The sequence below is a fragment of the Apis mellifera genome, linkage group LG7, assembly GCF_003254395.2.
Source record: "Apis mellifera strain DH4 linkage group LG7, Amel_HAv3.1, whole genome shotgun sequence".
NCBI classification, from domain to species: Eukaryota; Metazoa; Arthropoda; class Insecta; order Hymenoptera; family Apidae; genus Apis; species Apis mellifera.
In genome coordinates, this window is record NC_037644.1 from 12,025,810 (window position 1) to 12,045,238 (window position 19,429).

Sequence of the window (19,429 nt, forward strand, 5' to 3'; positions counted from 1 at the left end):
GTTTCGCTCGAAAGGAAAAAAAATTCTTCGATATTAAACCTGGAAATATATCGATAATTGTATAAATGAAAAGCATCACGAGACAATCCCAATTGGTGGCCTCTCTCTCTCCCCTTCTTTTCTCTTCAAGAGAGGAACGCGAGATCAAGGGGCGCATTAGTTGCATTTGATGAAGAGAAGGAGCGTCAGCTGTGCCCATGCAACACGTGCACTCTCTGCGAGGACGAAGAAAGAAGAAGAAAAAGAAGAGGAGAAAGGCAAAGGCCGAGGAAAATGGCGGGCAACAAAAAGAAAACGAGGCTCCTTAACAACTCCTCCTCTTTATTTTCGACTCTTTTTTTACTTTCATTCCCTCGAAAGGCATCGTCCCTCTGCTCTCTGTACACCGATGATTTATACGCGGAAGATCCACCTACGTAAGTTATGGCCCACCCTTGTCGCAATCGCGCAGCATCCTGATCCAATCGTAAATCTGGCTACCGAGCGTGCAAGCGGAGCGTGTGCAGCCAGCGGGCTCTCTGTTATTGTTTTGATGGCGAAATAATGAGGACGGGACGGGAGAGGGTCCCGCTATAATTAAACGGGAATTCGGCTGGAATCGAGGGAGGACGGTTGGAAAATATTTAGTAACTCTCGTTCTATTTCCAGCCCCCCCTTCCGATTTCCTTCGCTCGAATCTTCGACAATCTACGGATCGTTGAAATTATTGGGAACACGTTCTCGTTAACTTGTTTAAAATTATAATTTGAAACGTCAGATTACGAAGAGGGATTCGCAATTGGAAAGAAAACCTGAAAATTTCGTTTCGATGATCCTCTTCTGAAACTAAGATGCACAAATTCGTAAATCGTACTTCGAGTCGATCTAAAAATAAATATCTCTCTTTTTACTCGATGATTTGTGCACGAATTTTCCAACCCCCCTTTTCGATTTCCTTCGTTTCTTCAACCGAATCTTGGACAATATGGATCATTGAAATCGTTGTTGGAAACACGTTCTCGTTAACTTGTTTAAAATTATAATTTGAAACGTCAGATTACGAAGAGGAATTCCCAATTGGAAAAAAAACCTGAAAGTTTCGTTCCTCTTCTGAAAGTTTCTAAGATGCACAAATTCGTAAATCGTACTTCGATTCGATCTGAAAATAAATATCTCTCTTTTTATTCGATAATAAAAGATAGTAGAAGATATATATCTTATTTTATCACAATTATCAATTTTCATACAAATCCATTGAATTCGTAAACGAATAATAAATCTGGTGAAAATCTTTCCTTCGACGCTTTCCTTTCCATAAACAACACACTCGACGCGTGTTTCGCAATTTCAAAACAACGGGTTGTCAATCCCTCGGTTAAGAAAAGAGTCGGTCGATTAATCGGCAAGGCCGATTGAGCGAGGGAGGGGGGCGACGTGTGTAACGAGCAGGCGCCGGGATAAAAAGAATTTTAATTGGAAACTCGATTCCCGATTATGACACTTGAAGTCCTTTCCATACGCGTGACCCGTGACAAGAATTTAATTGTTGCGTTAAAAATGGGACCGCTGTTTAACACCGTTGCAGGCTTTTTAATTTAAAAAAAAAAAAAAAAAGGAAAAACTCGCTCGCCAAGAGGGAGAATAGTATCAATCGAGAGGGAGGCTCGAGAGGTGTCCAACGGAATCGCATCCTCGAGTGGTGGAGTGAAATGGAAATGGAAACCAGATATTCGTTTTCCCAATCATCTCGATCCTCTACACCATCGATCATCAATTGTAGGGATTAATTATGTAATGCTATTGTTCGAACACGATCGATTACAATGCATTTTTTCGCGATTGTTGGCTTCGCGAAAATTCCTCTCCTTCTTCTTTCGTCCGCCAAATTCATTCTCGTCCGAAGAGCAGCCATCAAAAAAACTTGGTCAACAGAGGATTCGATGATCCTCTGCTCGTTGAACGAAATGGACCAGCACCGTGATGCATCCCTCGCCTTCTATGTGCTATGCATTACACGTTAGAACGAAAGAACGGGTTTCGAGAGACGAAACCTCTTTTTCACGGTTAACCCTTGCGAAGAATGTTTAATATCAGATTTCATACGGGACGTGTGTGTGTGTGTGTGTGTGTGTATGTATGGAACGGTAGACGGTTCGTGGAAGGTGATAGGAGAAAGAACGCTTGCCACGTAAAAGCCGATATCAAACGCGACGACAGCTTTGTTTCGGTATATATAATTCCTGCCAGGAATTCACACGGAAAAAAATATGTGTATATATAGATATGTACACGTGTTTAAACTCGGTGGTGAATGGAGGAAGGGAACGCTTCATCTGTGAATCCACCACTTGTGCGATCCTCCTTTTTTTCGCCACCCTCTCCAACCCTTTTCCGCCTCGGTTACGTCGCCTCTGGGTGATGTCTGCCAAGATTTTATTTAACGAAACAAACCACGGGGAGATAGAGTTCACCGAGTTCACGGGGGAAAAATTTCCGCGCAATGAGACGAGAGAAGGAGAGAGAGGAAGGAAAAAAAGAAGGAAGGAAGGAAGGAAGGAAGGAAGGAATGTCAGTTGGGTTTTTATCGGTGGCGCGTTTCAACATCGCCCCGTTAATTTTTCGCCGAGCTCCCTTTTCACTCGATTCGATTCCAAAGCAGTAAAGGATTGCAGCTCGAAATCGAGAGATATTCCTCTCTCTCTTTCTTTTTTTTTATAATATTATAAGTTTAAACAGTTTCGCTCTTAAGTGACTTTCTATGGAAATCCGTCTTTATTCTTTAATTAAATGGAAACCTCGTACGTTTACATTTTAACGATACGTGAAAAGAAGTAAAGTAAAATTTAAAATCTACAAGCCTCTATCTGAAATAGAGGAAAGACTGTTTTTCGAGATATTTCCATTTGATTGAATGATGTACGCGAATCGCTGCTCGTTTTGAAAAAATATCATTTAGAGAATGAAACAAGATTAAATTGAATTAATAAAATTCGTAATAGGATGTTTATGCCCGCGTAAGAGATAAAAGGACGGTGTAAAAACACGTGTCTCGCGTCAAGAAAATTCGTTCAAGACCCGCGTTTAATTGCTCGTGACAGCGCGAAACGTGATTCTCGTCGCACATTTCGAGTGACGCCGCTTCCGTCCGAAATATTTTTATTCCTTCGTTCCGCAGCTGGCTGGCTGCTCTCCTGTCCTGCGTTTTTCCAACGAGAAATTATTCAAAACTTCATTCGCTATGGCTACATTCATCAGAAAGGGGCGGGAGGAACGAAGTAATTAGACAATCGAATCGTTCAGAGAGACGTTTCAATCAAGCAAATGGAAAACTCGGAAGCGGGATGCTGCCCGTTTTTTTTTCCATTAGAACGCATACAGGTTGATTATGCGCTCGGCTATCTCCTTTTAACGTTTCCACGCCGATGTTTTTCTGCCCCAAATATTGGACGGGAGCGGCAGGGAAAAAGGGACGATCCTTGAACGCGAAAAACCAACCAGGATTTTCTTTCAATGGAATGTAATAAGAATACGGAATGAACGAAGATTTTTTTTCAATATTCTTTCACTATAATTCGAATCGAGTATATTTAGATAGGGGAAAATTTATGAATTTACTTATACTTATTCATTTATGAATTTACTTATACTTCTCTACATTCTAAGAGGAATAAGTTGAAAAATAACGAATGATAAATTTTTTTCCAATACAATCATGACTCAGTTATGAAATAATTTTTTCTTATTTTTTCTTATACTTCTTATACTTCTTTTCAATTTTTTCTTATACTCATCATACACGATAGATTTAATTAACGTTCACTCTTATCTTTATCTTTCCTCAAAACATAATAACTTTTAAAGATAAATATAAAGGTTACCGATTTAAAAAAAGAACATATATATCCCATTTACATGAAAAATCGTGTATAATATATTATAAGAATTACAGTCTACTCTAGTTACGATAAAGAGGACATGAAAATAAAAACTGTGAAGAGAACTATTTATTCTTAAACGAATAAACGAGAGACGCATTATTAATTTTATATTTCGTCGTGATGATGGAATCACATAAATCTGATTGTTCTTTTTGTCACGCAGACGTGGCTCACGGTAATTTCACGCCGGAGGAAGCACCGACGACCGAGTCGCCCATCCAGAGCGACGTTTTCGTGGAGAAGAACGGTGCCGCGGAGGGCGAGCTTCCGGTCTCGACTGCCAAACACGACGATCCCACTTACATGGCGGTGGTGATCGGCGTGTTAACAGCCGTGATCCTGCTGCTCGCCGTCGCTATATTCCTGATCGTCTCGAGGCACAGGCAACGAAAGTGCTTCGCCAGCCCTATGACGGGCAAGGCACCGTCCCACCTCGGATCCACCTGCGCCACCGTCGAGAAGGGGGCCGCGTTGATGGCCTACACGTTGGAGGACGACGAAAGGTAGCGTTACAACACTTTGATTGATCAGAGATTTCGATGGTGCATAAAGATGTAGTACATTGGAGTATAGGATGTTATTTTCAAGTAATAAGCGAGATATTAATCAAATATATACTCGAAAGATATTATACTTGATGGATCTCGAGTATAAAAATTTAACTTTAAATATTTGTTATTTTTCTTCGAGCAACAAAAGAGATATCAAAAAATGAAAAATTTTCGACGATGAAAATTAAAAATCGTGTAAAGGTTGTGTAACCAATGGTATTACGTTTGATTGATCAGAGATTTCAATGATAAAAATTTAGCTTTGGATATTTTTTTTTTCTTCTAACAAGCGAGATATCGGTGAAAAGTTTTAAAAGTCGTAAAAGTGGCATGTAGGATGCCTCTAACGTAAAAGATTCGAATGCTGGCGATGTTCGGCATTAGAAGTCGTAAAAGTCGTGTCCGATAGCCAATCTCGGTATCTGTAGAGGAGGGGTGGTGTCTCTGATAGAAAAGCTTGGTGCAGGAGAAAATGGCAAACGAACGTTTCAACGAACGAAATTGGAGCGAAGGCGGTTGCTATTCGACGTTTGAAAAATGATCGCAAGGATCGTTTTTTTCTTTCTTTATACGGATCGTAGAAAAACAGGGGCGTTTTATTTTTTTTTAACCATTGTTCAAGCTGCAATAACTCGTTCGGAATTTCGTGCAAATATTTGGAATCGAATGATAACGGCGCAACGATACAATAACGCCATTCCTGCTGTTGCCGGGTGAAAGGAAACGGTGTGGACACAAAGGATTTTGCGGCTCTCGCTGTTACAGTAAATATTACTACTAATAATATTAGCTTTCGAGATAGGCCTACCGGCCTCGTCGCGTCGATTTCTCTCGTCTACCTCGCGCAAACACAACCGGTTTACCGATTTTACCGCCTTGCTTAGATCTCTCCACGGAATCGATGTTTGCCAACCGTCGGCATCAAATGGTCGCAAAACAACCGTTATTTATATGGTTACATGAAAATCGATATCCCGGTTTATTTCGCGAACGATTCACTTTTCTCTTCCCCTCATCCTGCGCGTTTAATTTCAATGGATCGATGAAGAAAATTACGCGAAGTTCGATTATGAAAATAAAATTATCGAATATACGTTGCATAAAGAATATAGGAAAAATAATATGGAATAAATTGGTGGTACGAAAATAATTTCGAGATAGGAACAAAAGCAAAATGAGAGGAATAATGAGAAGAAAAAGAATTATTTTTCATTCGAAAGTAAGAAGAAAGTAATTGGCACAGCCTACTGTTACGGTTATGAAAATATTCAAACGAGATATTCCGGCCGACATCTCGTTGGCGGCAAGTTTACAAACCATTGACAATGGTTCGAGGACGGGAAGCCACCTTCCAATAAACTTTCCATCCGTCGTGCTCGTTAGTGGTTGTCCAATAACGTCCAATAACGGACATCCTCGGGCGATATATGGAGTTTGTGTGCGGCACGAATGTCTCCAGACCTGAGAGAGAGAGATCCTCGAAGCACAACACGCTCGTGACTCGGGCGCGACCTACACGTTTTCAACATTGATCCCCCAACCTTGGCCCTTGCGCTTTGCGCAACTTGATATCGCCGATCCGTCTACCAAAAGAGGAGGAGTGGAAGACTCGCGGAAACGGAGGAGTGGAGAGCGGGTTCGTGTGCACATACCCGTTTTACCACCCCTTTGACGGATATCTGACGTGCGCTTAAGTCGGAAGAAAAAAAAGAAAAAAAAAGAAACAAGTACCCACTCGAAATACGATGCACTTTCGTCGTCTACGAAAGACGACGCTTCAAGAACCTAAACTTTCTCTCTTTAACCATCCTCTAATGGTCCCCTCGACAGTTTCGAAATATCATCCGAACGACTGATTCGTGGAGCGAGGTCACGGTCGCGTAAGTAAATGCACGAAATACGAATTATCTGGGTCTGACTAGATACACTGCACGCTACTTATAATTCAAAGCAGTTGGAAGGAAAAGTAGAAAAGCGAGTTTCAAGTTTCATTTTCGTGATATATATTACAAATACATAGAGTGTAATGAAAACGTGTCGATGAATTTTTTCCACGTTTTGAAAAAGAGAAAAGAACTTTGTTTCTCGAATATAACTCGGATATAATTCGTACGTATATTATAATTATACTCCCTCTCTCTCTCTCTCTTCCATTCCATCAAAGAAACGAAGAAAGTACACATTTCCACGAAACTCTTTCCTATTTTTCCCACCCATTCCTTGAACCCCTCGAACGCGAGAGACGGCACACGAGATAAGGGAAATCCCCAGACGGGCGGCTCTCACACTGAAAAACGTGTCCCGCAGATACGCGGGTGGTTCGTTGCCGACGCTACCTCGGGACCTGGGGAATCGTTTTCTGGACATCGTGAAACTCGACGACTATCAAGAACCGTACCAGGCCCTCAAGTACGCGCCGTACTACAGCTACAGCACGGTCGTTATGGAGATGAAAGACATGATGCTGAACAACAAGGGCAGCAACATCAATCACTCAGGTATGTACACGGGTGGTACACGGTCGCCTCGCGTTGTTTTGCACATACGTGCGCGCCTGCCTACCTGTGCACGCGTGTGCACACACGCGTGCACGCGTGTGTACGTGTATAAATATACGGGTGCAGGCACACGTTCTCGAAATCGAGGGTATACGTATACGTATGTGTACCGAACAACAAAGCATTCGCCTGACCGCAATCAATACACTGTCCCCCTGCACCCTCTTCTCTCCCCCTCCCCCCCCTTCCTCCTTTGCTATATCATCCGCAGCGGTGTACGCGAATGGTGCAGTTGACACATCGTACGATTATGCGGTACCGGAACTCGGCACGGTGCCCCTGCTCAACCAGGACGGAACAGGACGCGGCCCGCCCGCCTCCGCCGCGGCAAGCGGCGACCAGGACAACACCATCTTCTCCAAGACCTCGTCGCGAGGAAATAAGACGGAGAACAAGAAGGTACGTGGTATTTGTATCGAGATAAGTAACGATGTGTGTTCAGATAATTGTTGGAATGATAACGGAAGCGTGTTGAATGAGTGTATGATGAAATTTTAGGAAAAGTGTGATTATTCGATAGGAAGACGGAGGATGGGTTTTCATTGGCTTTAATTATCTTTTATTCGATTCATTTTTTTTTATAAAATTTTTTTCGAGGGAAAGAAATTCTTCGAATTATTTTATTTTTTAAAAAACAGGTAAACGAATAGTGATGATCGGTTGGTGGAAATAAATGTAATGGATGGGTCGAAATTTCGTATTTTAGATTAATTTTTGAGTTAGAGTTTGGTTCGCCATTTATTCGATTTCTTTCCTTTGATCCTTGTTTCAGAAAAGAATCTTTTCAGCTTTGATGAAGATTTCGACGTTTGTTGAGGATTTTTATCAGCATCCAATCATTGTCTAGATCGTGTACGATTGTCGTACAGTATCCGTTTCTCATATATATATAATTCTAGTTCAAAAATAAACTTCTATGTTTCGAGATTGATACGATAAGCTTCGAAACGTGGCAATTTTTGTCTATCGCCAACTATTTCCTCAATTTTTTATTCATTACAAATATCTCAAAACTGTCATTGAAAATACGTGTAACTCTGCATCCACTTTGCCTTTCAATTTATCTTTGTTCAATGCGGATTTCGCTCTTCTTCGATCTCGAGGCTCACTTTCAAAATTTTCATTTTTGAAACCATCGAACTCTCGTTGATAGATTCTTCTCCAAAGTTAACCTTAATATTTCGATACGCTTTAGGTTCACTTGGACCCAGTTCGAACTCGCACACAGGAATAATATTCGAAATTCACTTCTCAAAACACGATACAAAAGAATAACTTATATTACGCAGAGGAAGCATAAAAAGACAATTTAATCTCAAAATATAAATTAAATAGAGTTTACGAATTTCACGTCTTATGATCTGATATTAATATTAAAATGATAAAATTTGGATCGAATAATAATACGATTCGATCGAATCGCGCGAGAAAACGTTGCCGATAAAAGGAGTGAAAAAGTAAATGTTGGCCGTATGCAACAAACTTTCGCGCGCAATTTGTACAACGAAATTCAGCGAACGTTGCGTAAATTCGAACTCTGGCTTCAGAGGAGAAGAGGATTAAATTATTTATCCGCACTTGGCGCACCGTTCCAGCGATAACAAGATTACGAGTTAATCACGTTAACGGCGATTCGAGGCCGAGACGTTTATAACCGTAATTGTCCATAATAATTTTTATTCACCGTTCGTTATTATCGAAATTTAAGTTTCAAGAAAAGTTGGCAAGTTGAATAAATAAACAGGCGGTAAACACGGTCAAATATTATAATATTTATATAAACAAGGAAGATAATACCAGAGTCGCTATAACTATATTTGCAAATATTTTCATAACGCGCGCCAAAAACCCTCCCCGAATGGAGGAGGATCTTTGATATGCAAACTCTAATTCGATTTCGAAGATATGCAAAGTGAAGGAGGGGAGCGATATCGGGGACGAATGAAAACGGCGGATGGGAAATAATCGTAATCGTAATCGATCGAGGACAAAGTAAACGAAGGTGCGAAAATTCAACCTTCGTGTTATCGCTTCGATCTATAAATAAATGGCCCCACCCACTGCCAGAATGTATACTTGCGTTTCCTGCAGTGACCATTAAACGTGCACTCCATTCGTCGAGGGAAAGTTGGCGATTAATAATTTAAATCAATATGGCGGAACGAGTGCAGACCATTTGGGGTAGATATACCTCCCGTGGGTACGGTATAACGTACCTCGTATCCGGAATACCGGAACGTGAGGGTGGATGAAACGGGGAAGGAGGGAGGGAGAGAGAGAGAGAGAGAGGGGAAAAAACGGAGGAGGTACACGCACCGTCAAACGCGCGAGACGTTCCCCAGGGTTCCGTTTTGGCATAAAAAAATCAACGATTCGCGAGTAAAAGGTCAATATGAGAGCTAGTTCCCGATCGATAACGCCACCTTTCCAATTGGCTGATGATATTACAGGCGAGATTGAATTCGTGTAAATAAGAACGCGTGTTAAAATAATCGTTACTCGTCGAAAAGAAATGCGGGTCTGATTGGTTGACTTTTCGTTAAATAATTAACTCTCTTTGCAAAATAGAGTGTAGCTCGATTCACTAAGATTTTGAATATTTCAAGGGAAACACTCGATCTTCGAGGGGACTTTATTCTCTCGAACAATATCCTTCTTTTCAACGACGAACGATAATAAGACATGAATAACTCTCCAAAAAAGAGAAACGTATAACACGAATTATCCATTCTCTCTTTCTAAAAACGAGTAGCTCGAAATTATCCGCGGAGCAACGGGGGGAGAGGTTGTACGCGTAACAAGTAGAGGAGAGGCCGGCAAACAAATAAAGTATTCGCGCGTGTTCAGCAACGTTTCCGCGCAATCTGCAGAATCATTCGATTGATCGGTTCGTCGACGTATAAACGAACTGCCGTCAACGGGGGAGGGGGGGGGAGTTTGCGTCGAACCCTTTTTCGACCCTCGTGGAATGTATCATCATTACGCGGTCCGCTGGCTTCCGGGCCAGTTCGCTCTGTTAATTGCGGAGAGAAAGCGCGTCGTGTAATCACGTTTGCAATCCTATCTCCCACCCTAATCCTCTCTCTTTCTTTTTCTCTGCTCCTATTTCCCTTCTTCTCTTCATCCCCCCTCTCTCTCTCTCTCTCTCTCGTTCACTTTTGTTCCCGCACGCTCGCCCATCCCTCGATTTCCGCCTCCGATTCGCGTGCCGACATCGCAGAAATATTACACGTGAAGAGAGATAGATAGATAGAGAAAGAGAAGAGAGGAGTAAGTTCGGCAAGCTGCGCCCTAAATCGCACAGCCCCGATCTGATGGAATAAAAATACGCCGCCGCGAATTTGTAGCTGGGCCGTGATTTATTCGCCGCGTATTTTCCGGGAATACCGATGCTCTCTATCGTCCCTGGATCCTCTGCCAAAGTTATCCTTATATCGAAGAAGGAGATGAAGGAAGAAGAATCCATCGAGTTCGTTGAAAAATTTCCTCAAACTTAACGTAAATAGAAATGACTCTTGAATATATATATATATACGTGTATAGGAAACGACAAACGGTGAAAGTTGCATCGAATTGAAAGGCGAGCCCCGAGCAGATATGGGTGGGAGCGGGCGCGATTTTGCACGGAGCGCGGCATCCAGATTGATCGGAGCACAATGCTCCGAAAGTGGTCGTCTACGTCGAGACGTCTGCGCGTGATTGACAGCCGACAGCGCCACTCGAAACAGTCAAAACATTTCGGGGTGGCTCGTCGAGCCTGGCCTTGACGCGTCGTAGCTACGCCAATCATTGTCCCATGCGCGATCCGTCATTAGACCAAAACGGCCGTCCTCCGAAAACATCGGGGTTATCGGGTGGGCTCGATGCAGTTTTACAATGGGACGTGTCGAATGTTATACCCGTCACGTTCGACTGGTCCTTTCGTCGCGATTTCTCTTTTTCTCTCTCGTTCCCTTTATCTTTCTCTCTCTCTCTTTCTCTCTTTCTCCCCACCACTCGTTCGTGTCATTTCGCGTCGGTAACAATGCGCGTTTTAACGGGAATACAGAGAGTATCGATGATGAACGAGCGTTTATACGGTTTATACGATTCGCGAAAATTATTCAAAATAGATTTTTCGACGACGAGGGAGTTGAAATTCGTTGGTTCGTCGGAGTTGTGATTATCGATTGTCGGTATATCGTGGATATTTTGATATACTTTTGGGTACGTAATATCGTTTAAGATATCGTAATAGAAGTAATTATAGTTCGTGTTTATAGGAATAATGGTGCAAGTAAGGAAAATTAAAATTATTAATAACAAAACTCTATTTACATAAGAATTTAAACTTTTCCACCCAATATTTTCAATCGGTTATTTTGCAATCGTTTTATTACCCACGCTATCTCTTCTTCCATTGTGATGTTTGTTATCAAAGCATTAAAAATATTACTCGTGAAATATATATATATATATATATATAAATCGTTATATCCCCAATAAAACAATTTTGAATAACATATCCGTCCATATATCTCGTCCATATAATAACGCATAGTTTTTAGAAATATCGGCCGGATGGAATCGACGACTTCAATTTATAGACTCGATTTTACCACTTAAATTATCGTTTAAGTCTGTCCGTGGCGATGGTAATTGATCGATCATGGCGAGGAATAATTCACCTCCAGCCTCCACTCGAAAGCCTCCACCCTCGGTGTTAGCGTGATCATAGATCGTTGATTATCGAACCGATACCGAAGGAACGATGCATTGTTTCTTTCCTTGTTCCAGTCGCCGACTCAACAGGAGGTGCTCTCGGCCCTGAAGAGACGTCTGGAGCAGACGAGCGTCCCGCTCTTCCCACGGCATCGCCTCCGCATGCTCTCGAAACTCGCCGAAGGGGCGTTCGGAACGGTAACGACATTGTTATTATTACGTCCGCGCGCGTATCTATTTTAAATTAGACACGGGAAGACGATTCGTCACGTCCACTATCCATAAAGGATCACCACCGTTTATTATCGTTGCTCTCGAGCAACTAGAGGCTGCTGCATCCTCCGATTTCCCGCGGTAGACACTCTCTTAATCGGCTCTTCTGACCGAACTTCCGCGTTCAGTGGTGGTTGATCGAGTCGATTTACTGGAAAGATAAGCAAGAATAAAGAAATATACCTTACTTTTTATGTTTGTTTGTTTATATGTACGTATAGATAAAAAGATTGGATTACATTTCTCGTCATTAAGAAGGGAAGTTTCGAGTTAAATTCTTTACACTCCTAACTTCCCCTCCTTTAAAAACCCGAGGAACATCTTTACTCGTTCATTTGAAATTTCCTTTATAAAGTTTTCTAATTTACCCTCCTGAGGCTTCGTAACGAAAATATAATTAAACGAAGAGGAGGAGGACCGGTTTAAAACGAATAAAAGAGAGGCAGTCTATCGTCCCTATCCTATCCTATCCTCCTCGAATCCAAATGAAAATTTTAAGTGGAAACGAGTGTTAAAAAAAAAAAATAACAATATACTATAATAAGAAACAACAGCATTCACAATCAATTGCGAGATTAGCGATCTTCACCCGTCTTCGAACGCCATCCTCGTCGAGGGAACAACGTTGTAACGTCAAACCATAGCTCTCTCCACGCGATCCCCGCAACATTATCATAATACACTCGGTGTTTGCAAAGTGTCGCTTTACCCCAGCTAATGCGGAGCAACGGAAACACCTACTGAAATAGCATCGAGCGGCGCGGGGGTTAAATTACAAACGGCCGATATTGCGAGCCGGACGATGCTCTATCCACCTATATCCACCTGGCCACGATCGAATCGGCAACGACAGATACAGGCATCGTGGACCACGATTCCCCGTCGAGAGCACACGCTCCATTTTGGTCAACGATCATCAGAGAGAGAGAGAGAGGATAAACGGTCGAACGAGAAAGTGAATTAATGAGGGAGAAAGATAGAGAGAGAGGGAGGAAGGGAGAAATCAATCCGTTTGTTGACCGGGAAAATTCGCCCAAAGCCCGACAATACGTCGATTAACGAAGTGTCCGCCCTGTTATTCTTCCGCCGATTCACAATGGCGCCTCGTCCACCTCGTCGAGGATAATCAGTTTAGAATGCAGTTTAGAGCGGCTAATAATTCCCTTTTGTTTCCTGTTAATGATCGATCACCAAGAGGATTCCTCCCTTCCCTCCTGGTTTGCAGGATCAGGAGCGGTGCGTTGTCACGCGCCCTTCGAGGATAATCGATCTCGACCGATCGAGCGCAGGATTGACCCGAAGACAATGCGTTGTTCATGTGTTAAAATTTCGACACTCGATATCGAAGATACTTGGAACGGAGAGAATCACGTTCCTTTTGTAACGGTTATGTTTATTACCTCGAGGTGACTGTAAAATAAGAATTTTTAATACAAGTTAGTATTTTGACAAATGATACTTGGCCAGTATAAGTGTATGTTCGCTGCTGGAAAGAAGTCTCTCGAGGATTGGGGACGCATTTTTGTTTCTAAATTGATACTTGTATATTAATGTATCTGAGCCTCGATGCATTAAGTATTCCAACGTATCGGTAAAAATATTACAATTTGTACAATTTAATTTATAAATGTAATTTCGAGTAGTCAAGATAATAATATCGTAATATTATTGCTTATCCTAACGCAATTGAAAATAATTTTTACGATCTTGAATATTGAAATGGAATAATTCTTCCAGTGTGTGACATCAGGATTACCTACAAAACGTCCCATGAGACTTTTTTCTCACCCATGAACGGCACACGATAAGGAATATTTATAGCAGCTCGATCGAACTAACACTCGTCCTAAGAAATACCCTTCTCGCGTTCTCTCCTCATCCGATTTCCGGTATGGTCCGAATCCTCTTCCACCTATGCACATAGTTTAAAAGGATAAATTGGTTACGAATAATCAAATTCATGGATTCATCCATTCTCGTTAGAGGAATTTACAACCCTGAATGAGGATCCTTTCACCCCCGACTTTTATTCCTCCCGTGTAATAATAATAGATCCCCCGCTTGGCGGGAATTTTTCCTCTATGAATTACTTTTCCGACCGAAAACGATTTCTCGTGTAAAAAAACGTAAACAAATTATGCCCACAAAGGTGTACGTGGCGGAAGCGGAAGGGATCCCGGAGTACGGAACGACGACCACCCTGGGCAAGCGTCTCGTCGCCGTCAAATTTTTACTGCCGGAAGCCAGCGAGAAAGAAAAGTGAGTATGGTGGAGCGTACCGTTATTTGCATTCCTCGTTGCAACGGCCTCGATCGAGCTTCCCCTCCTTTCTCCCCCGATAAACATTTTACGATCGAAAGAAGGAAGGAAGGAAGGAAGGAAGGAACGCGGTTACGTGATTTCACGCGAGATTCGTTTCTTCCATCCGGCAGAACCTTTTTTCCTCGAAATCGATCGTTTTGTATCGGCGAGCAAAGAGGGGAAGATTCGTCTGGTTTTTTTTTTTCTTCGTATTTATTTCATCGATCGTGTAATTATATGTAAAATTTATATAACTTGAATGGTTTCTCGATGAATTCAAGAATGTTTTGTGTTTTATCTCGGTTCGACTCGACTGGAAATTTATATCAACGCAAAGAAAAGAACGCAATAACACGGGCGCTTAAATCACGAAGGGAGCGGGAAATAATTCGAATAACACTATCCATCTTTATATCGCGGATGATTCACGAAGCAGTAAAGAGTAGAATTTCGTGTATTAAAATTTCCATAAAAATGTCCTAGCCTTCTACTAAATAACTGTTACATTTATCTTCTTATATAAGGAAGGGAGCTACTTTTCGCGTAAATTTTAACAACTGTTGTTCGATGAAAACGGAGAGAAGAAGGAGAAGAGAGAGAGAAGAGGAAAAAACGGTAAATGGCAGCAGGTCGAAGGAACACGAGACGCGCGCGCACACAAACACAAACACAATGGTAGAAGAGCATAACGCGATACGAATAGAATCCATTGGCTGGAGCGTGCAGAAGAAGTAACGGTGGGTCGTGATGCGAGCCGATTTCGAATGCATCGAGCGATCGTTGGTCGAGCGGAATAGCTGTCCCTTGCATAAAATTCATAGCGACTTTCTTCCCGAATGTGTGTCCCGGTTTAGGGGCCGCCGCCAAACTCCTCCACCAGTTTCTATACGAAGGGAACGAACCCCCTACCGGCGGTGAAACGTCCGGATATATATCGAGCGAGGGGGATCGTTCTCGCGGCTATCAAGCTGGACATCAGAAAAAGGCAAGTTCGATATCCTCGAATGGAAATAGATTTGCATACAATGACCGGGGGAGAGATAGGTGGTGGTATCTGGAGAGGAGTTGGCCGCGAGTTCGTGGCTATGCTATGGGATCGAAGGGTTGGTTGAGTGGAAGAAGAGGGGAGAGGGAGGTCGAATTCGCCGCCGGGGACGGATGACAAAGCTCTCGTTTCCGAAACGAAAAATCGTTCCATTCCTCGTGCATCTTTCGTCGTCGAAGAAAGTTTCGCTCCGCGAACGGGATAAAGTTTCGTTTCGAAGACTTTTTTTGTTTTTGGAATTTGGCCAGATCGTTGGCAAAATCGGTATAGAGCTTCCTAGGAAGAAAGGGAAAAAAAGTGGTAAAAGTGGTGGATTAATATACGTACGTACGTAGAGTTTATTCTACGTCTTAAAACAAAATACGTACTCTTCTCAGAGAGATACTTTACACGCAAATCTCCTTTGCCATTCTTCATATTATCCTTAGCATCCTCCAAGAAGACTTTTGATGTAAAATATCACGTTATTTAGGAACCGAATAAAAACGATAGATTTCGTTTCTTCTTTTTCTTTCATACACAGAGATTATCGAAATGAATTTTTTAAAAAATGAATATATAGTTTTAATGTTAATATAGTCAAAGCCGATCCCGATATTCGAAGAATCGAATGGATATAAGAAATTATTTCGAAACTCTTCCCGGTCAAGATGCAAAGGCGACACGATTTATCGGGCGAGACGATCGTTTCTACTAATGTGATCCCGCCGTTCCGCTTTATCGTGATTTGTGTAAATACCGACGTTTCGGGAGGAGGGAGGGAGGGGGGAGGTGGCGTAGCCGCGCGCACCGTCGTAAATAAAAAAAAAAAAGTAGGAACCGATCCGATCCACGGCTCCTTCTGCTCACGCAACAAGTCTCCCGCCGAGAGGATGACTTATCGCGCCCCTATCGTGGCCTGGAACTTGCTCCATTTCCTTCTCCATCTCCCGTCTCCTTCCGTCTCCTTCCCAGCACCACCGCTCCTCCGTCCAGGAGGACAAAACATGGGCCAAGATTTCAATCTTCCAATTTGCAAAATCAAGACCGACGTTTAACGATCCTCGAACCGATCCAGATATATATATACACATACACACACACACACATATATATATATATATATACAATGGCACCGATCTATCGATTCACGGAAGATGCTGCTCGTTGCAGATAAGGAAATGTTTTATGCGTTATTATAGCCCCGATATCGCCGGTATCGAATCTCTTGCCCCTCCCCTTCTGTCCGAAATAACGCTAAATAACGATCCGGCCAACCTTCCAGCCCCCTTCCCCTTTGCGTTCCTCGTTAAAAATATCCATCGCGCGTTCAATTCTTCGATCGAATCCCCCGGATATGATTTAATCGCGTCCGCGCTCCCCGTCGATTCTGCCGACAACGGGGCACCCTTTGCAAACGTTACCATCGTTTCATATTTCGTTTCATTATTGAGCAGAGTTTTTCCAACTCCCTCCTCCTCCCTCCCCTCTGTTAACAATCGCAATCATTTTTCGCGGGATACGTGTAACCCCGACCGGTCGAACAATGCTTCCGATTTTAACGAACAAACACCGGGAATTTCCAACTTTTATATTTTTCGATGAGATTCAATTTCGTTCTCTCTCTCTTTCTCTTTCAAGCGATTTTTATTTTCCTCCCCTCCCACCGTTCGTTACTTAAGCTCTCCTCCTACTCTTTTACGGCGCTTACGTGTACCGATACGCGCGAGACGTATACGCGGTATCCGGCTTTGTTCGGGAAAAAATCTCCCTGTTTATCACGCGACAACGTTCTCACTCCGCTCGACCACCATCTTCTTTATCCCGCATGAATATTCATGGGAAAAATTAATCTCCGCCTTTTATCGCCGCGAAGCGGATAAATCGAGTGCGTAAGACGGAATTAAGGATCGAGGTGCAATTAACGACGGTTCGAACTCGTCGAGGAAAGAATCGCCCACGCGCTACAATTCACGGGGGCAGTCGATACGGGAGTAGATACGCGTAGCAGTAGTTTCGTAAACGGCCGCATTAAGCGCTGGTGGCGCGCTCGTCGAGTAGATCGTAAGCAAACGGTCCAAGTAACTACGTAGCGTTTCGCGTGGAAACGATGATTTTCCATCGGCGCAAAAACGAGGCGACAGACGCGCTCGTTGATGAAACTTTTCTACGAAAATTTTACGATTATCTCGGACACCGTAACAACTCCTCCCCGATTTCCTTCCCCGCTCGATGCAAAATTGGATCGAGCCTTTTAGGAAAGCTGGATTCCGCGCTTTGTTCTCTCTCTCTTTCCTTCTTTTTCCGTGCAAACTTTACGTACGCGGAATTGCGAACTTGGCGAATGTTCGGTCGGGATTACGTCGGAAGAAAGGAGAATGTCGAAGGTGTTTTATTTCGAAACGAGGCGAGCCGAGAGATATTTGGATGGGATAACGGGGAGCTTGTAAATCCTGCGGATCTGTCAAGGTTGGATTTCCAACGAGACGTCAGGATCCTGGCCGCCCTCGAGGATCGCAATATAGCCAGAGTCCTGGGAGCTTGCTACCGCGAGGAGCCGTACTGCGTGGTGATGGAGTACCTGGAGCACGGCGACCTCTGTCAATTCCTCAAGACGCATATCACTGCCGAGGACGCCCATTCCATGCCGATCGGTGTCAAAACGCTTAGGTGAGTGTTATTACACCCGAATATAACCTTATCAACTTTCGACTCTTGATCGAATAATCTCCGAATGGAAGATGTTTCTCCCGGGAGGTTAGAGGAGATCTCGAAGGGGCGCGCGATTAAAATTATTAATCGAGAATTTCAATAATTACCGCGACGAAATACGGGGGGGAGGAGAGGGTTTCGTCATCCTCGGATTTAGTTTGATCCGGTGTGGCGAGACGTCGCCAAGTTAACACCCGATAACTTTCTATCCGAGTTTGAAGCGTTTATTAATCGTGAGCGACAGCTAGTCGCACCCTTCCCCCCGATCGCCTCGCCTCTCTCCCATCGGCAAACCCGAAGCCAAAGCTCGTGCAATCTCACGCCCCTTAACTTTGCCCTCTCGCGACTCACGCCGTTGTTGTTCCCTCGTTTCAGTTTCAACTGTCTCATCTACATGGCGGCCCAAATCGCGTCGGGCATGCGGTACCTGGAGAATTTGAACTTCGTGCACAGGGATCTGGCTACTAGGTGAGTAACGTTGGAGCAAGTTGGAGGGAAACGGATCTCCCCTTCCCACGAGGATAAACGCGTCTTAGCGGGGCGCAAACTATCGTCGTTTCCTCCCCCTGTAAGCGCAGATGTTTTGTTTGCTCCAACGAGAAGGAGGAGGAGGAGGAGGAGGAGAAGGAGGGAGAGAGGAGATGTGTAAACGTTGTTTCGACCTCTCGACCCTCCCCCGTTTGGCAGCGCACAAATACGTATATATATATATATATATAAATGACGTCCTTTAATCAAGCTGTTTCCCTTACTCTTCGCGATTTCATTTCCCTTTAACCGCTCGTCACCGCATCTCCCGAATACCGAGAAAGCAATTTTCGAGGTTGCTTGAAAGGATTACCTTGATATTATTTCTCGCAGGATGAAGGATTTCTCTATCTTTCGCTTTGGGATATAAACTTCCGTTTTTCCCCTGCTTATATTCGATTTCCCGTGTTTATGCTATGATTTATTTATTTCTTCTTCTTCTTCCTTTTAATAATTTCGAGTTAAGTAAAAATTCGTTCCTATCCGCAATGCGAATGCAATTTGTAATCGTTCCCCTCTTTAACAAAATTCGATTTATCTCTTTATGAAATTTTTCTCGATTCTTCGCGAAATTATAAGAGGCACCGGTTTTTTTTCTTATCGCGAATCTCTTTCGAACTTAAAAATATCTTTCGAAAATTCATGGACAAGTTAGAAGGGAAGAATTTCTAAGGATTATAGAAGCTCGGTTAGAAAAATACCCGATCTATACCCACGCTTTAAGTCGAAATTAAATTATTGCCTCGCCGATTGCTGTATTCCCGTATAAGCCCGCCCCTCGAAAACAAACGGAGCCGCAAAACCGCATGGGAAATCAGCGATTCGTTAGCGATACGTCGGGCGGAAAATAGCATGAACGGATAG

At 43.0% G+C, this 19,429-nt stretch overlaps 1 protein-coding gene across 6 annotated transcripts in view; it reads left to right on the forward strand.

Moving 5' to 3' along the window:
* The window catches only part of LOC411201 (discoidin domain-containing receptor 2), a 138,803-nt gene that overhangs the window by 110,297 nt on the left and 9,077 nt on the right, over positions 1-19,429 (forward strand). For 5 of the 6 annotated variants that reach the window (XM_006568367.3, XM_006568371.3, XM_006568365.3 and 2 more), the window contains 7 exons: positions 4,081-4,420; positions 6,776-6,966; positions 7,238-7,425; positions 11,803-11,925; positions 14,150-14,259; positions 17,795-17,995; positions 18,413-18,505. In XM_006568367.3, the coding sequence (XP_006568430.1) occupies positions 4,081-4,420; positions 6,776-6,966; positions 7,238-7,425; positions 11,803-11,925; positions 14,150-14,259; positions 17,795-17,995; positions 18,413-18,505 (1,246 nt within the window). The remainder of the gene's footprint in view (positions 1-4,080; positions 4,421-6,775; positions 6,967-7,237; positions 7,426-11,802; positions 11,926-14,149; positions 14,260-17,794; positions 17,996-18,412; positions 18,506-19,429) is intronic. The other variant, XM_006568366.3, reaches the window with a different exon arrangement.